At 50.8% G+C, this 2,572-nt stretch overlaps 1 protein-coding gene across 1 annotated transcript in view; it reads right to left on the bottom strand.

Annotated features, from left to right (window-relative positions):
- Nucleotides 1–2,572, bottom strand: part of SLC13A3 (solute carrier family 13 member 3) — a 61,239-nt gene that overhangs the window by 10,143 nt on the left and 48,524 nt on the right. Inside the window, exons 9-11 of the mRNA XM_023536042.1 lie at nucleotides 1,542–1,594; nucleotides 573–593; nucleotides 258–370 (exon numbers count right to left, since the gene is read on the bottom strand). Of these exons, the coding sequence (XP_023391810.1) occupies nucleotides 258–370; nucleotides 573–593; nucleotides 1,542–1,594 (187 nt within the window). The remainder of the gene's footprint in view (nucleotides 1–257; nucleotides 371–572; nucleotides 594–1,541; nucleotides 1,595–2,572) is intronic.

The following is a 2,572-nucleotide window of genomic DNA, read 5'->3' as shown; positions in this document are numbered from 1 at the left end:
GAGTCCTCCAGCCACGGCGCTAGTAGTAGCGGCATTAGCGTTATGTTGACCTTGAACTCCTTGAGGGTCCAGGCCACACCTAGTCCTCTCTTTCTCCGCAGCACCAGGCACTGAGATGGGAGCTCTGATAACGCCAACCGGAGAACGCAGTGGCGTCTGCGGGGCCCGCGCACGCGCTCGCTCTGATGCTGAGCCTGAAGCCGGGACTGGGACCTGCCCACCCTGCCCGGGGTCTGCAGCCCGCCTGCCGCTCTTACCTCGCAGCCTTTGGCCATGGCGAAGCCCCCGCCCAGGAGAAGCATGATGTTCCAGGGCACCGAGTCCTGGGCCTTCTTCCAAGTCAGCAGGGGCTCTGTCTCTGTGTTGGGAGCTGGGCAGAAAGAAGGAAGACACGCAGCCTGAGGAGGGGACGCGGGTCCGTTGGGCAGAGAGGGAGACCCCCACACACTCAGGACACTCAGTCACAGGAGGGGACACCAGTCCCTGCAGCCTATCTTTGTGGGAACACTCAGAGTTCTCCAGGAAGCCGTGATTTTGGCAACTGATTTTGGCCCTTTAAGGAAAAAACTCACAAGAATCATGGGGTGTCTGCTCTATTCAGAATGAAAACCGTTTGCATGGCTCCCCCAGCTTGAGAATCTCCTGGAACCAGGCACTCCCTGTGCAGGGCATCCTTTAAATCTCTCAGCAGCCCTTCTGGGTGTTACTTTTATCCTCACACAAGACAAAAGGCTCTATTTGTAATTGGATCTGTACAGAGAGGAAACAAAGAGGAAGGAAATTCGGGAGAATAGAAACCGAGAGAATCTTTAGCGCATAGAATTATGGGAGGAATTTTAAGCTTTCAAAAGCGGCAGTATGTGCAGTGGTTAGAACAGGGGCGTCAGCAAATTTTTTCTGTAAAGAGTTAAAGAGTGGATAATTTAAGCTTCACAGCCTCTGTGGCTACTAGGCTGCCACTGTACATGAAGCAGCCATGTACAAAACATACATGAACGTGTGACAGTTTTCCCATGAAACCCTGCTTTCCACAGGGTCTTGCCACTTACTGTCATCCTCTGTTGCCATTTTTTTTCCTGTAATACGGAAACTGTTCTCTGTTTTAAAAATGTGAAAGGAAAGATGGACAGGGAGGGCCGCGTTTCATGGAATGCTTTCCTGCACCCAATCTGCTGCCTACATGAATGTTATCTTCCTGTAGGCATTTGAGTTTGCAACTCCGCCTTCTGTAGAACTCCTAAAGCCAGAGGCGAAAAGTGTCTAAGGGACCTGCTCATTTTTAAGTGGAAAAGCAAAGCCCAGAGGATATAGTGACAGAGCTTGGAAACCAGACATCTATGTCATGGTGTCCTCCCCACAGCCCCAGACAAGAAGCAGCTCTGGGTCTTATGAGCCCACCCACAGATGACAGAACCATGGATGGGACCTAATCAAGAGCAGCCAATCCACAGGCTGACCAGGAATCTGTGAGGCTATGAGGTAGCCTTGGGCAGGGGAAGATCTGCCCAAATGAGAATAAGTCAGACCAAACAGATCCTTACTTTGAGAAGCATCACTGGGAAGCAGAGAGACAACAGGCAAAGGGAAGTGATCACTAAAGGTGGAAGAACAGAGAGGCCACGTGACACAGGAGGGGCATGAGGGGGCTGAAGTTCTGGGAAGAAGCGGAAATTGTGAGGAAGTAGACAGGAGGAAGGGGCAACTGAGGAAGCAGAGTAGACGCCGAGGAAGGAGAAAGGGTGTGGGACTAGGAGCTGCGAGGGACAGACGCTGAGGTGGCGAGAAGTAGCAGAAGCTGTGGGAACGAATGCAATGAGGGAGTGGGCATTACGGGGGTGTGGGGGGGAAGATGCTATAAGGGAACAGAAGTTATAAAAAGCAGAATCTGTAATGAAGAAGCTATAAAGATGCAAAAGCTAAGAAGCAGTAGAAAAACTCTGAAAAGACCAAGAAATGATGCACAGAGTGGAAGGTGGGAAGAGTCATTTGGAAGCAAGACAGAGAAGAATAAATGGGGGAAACGAATGGATCCTGTTCAGTCTCAGAGTCCCAAAGCCCACAGCCAAGCCTCCTCAACCCAGCACTAGCCTCCTGGAGGTCCAGCTCTCCCGACTGACCCCTACTGATCCTTCCGCTGTACTCCCCATACTCAAACCCCCACTCCTCCGACTCGGGAGCTATCCCACGTAATACTCTATTTTTTTCAACAATAGGAACTAGATTACAACCCTTATTTCCTGACTCCTGGTCCAGAGCACATCCTACTGCCTCAGATAAAGATAGGCCAGACACAGCCTCTGTCACAGATGACAGGTGTCGGCACCTTCTCCTGGCCGACACCTGCTGGAAACATCACAGAGTCATAACTGGCCTTCTGAAGGCCAAGGCCAGACTAGAGATTCTTTGGTTTGGAGAGCTCAATGATTCTTTTAAGCTGAATTTGAACGCCTTTAGTTGTTTTTGCCTCAGTCTCCACTGCTTTCTATTTAAACCCAGCTAGACATTTGTCTGGCCCCTTAGGCAACTGAGATGCAACTCCTGCCTTGGGCCCAGGGGCACAAAGTTGTTTTTT

This window comes from Pteropus vampyrus, unplaced genomic scaffold (genome assembly GCF_000151845.1).
Source record: "Pteropus vampyrus isolate Shadow unplaced genomic scaffold, Pvam_2.0 Scaffold147, whole genome shotgun sequence".
In the NCBI taxonomy this organism is placed as follows: domain Eukaryota; kingdom Metazoa; phylum Chordata; class Mammalia; order Chiroptera; family Pteropodidae; genus Pteropus; species Pteropus vampyrus.
This window is presented reverse-complemented; position numbering and strand designations above follow the sequence as displayed.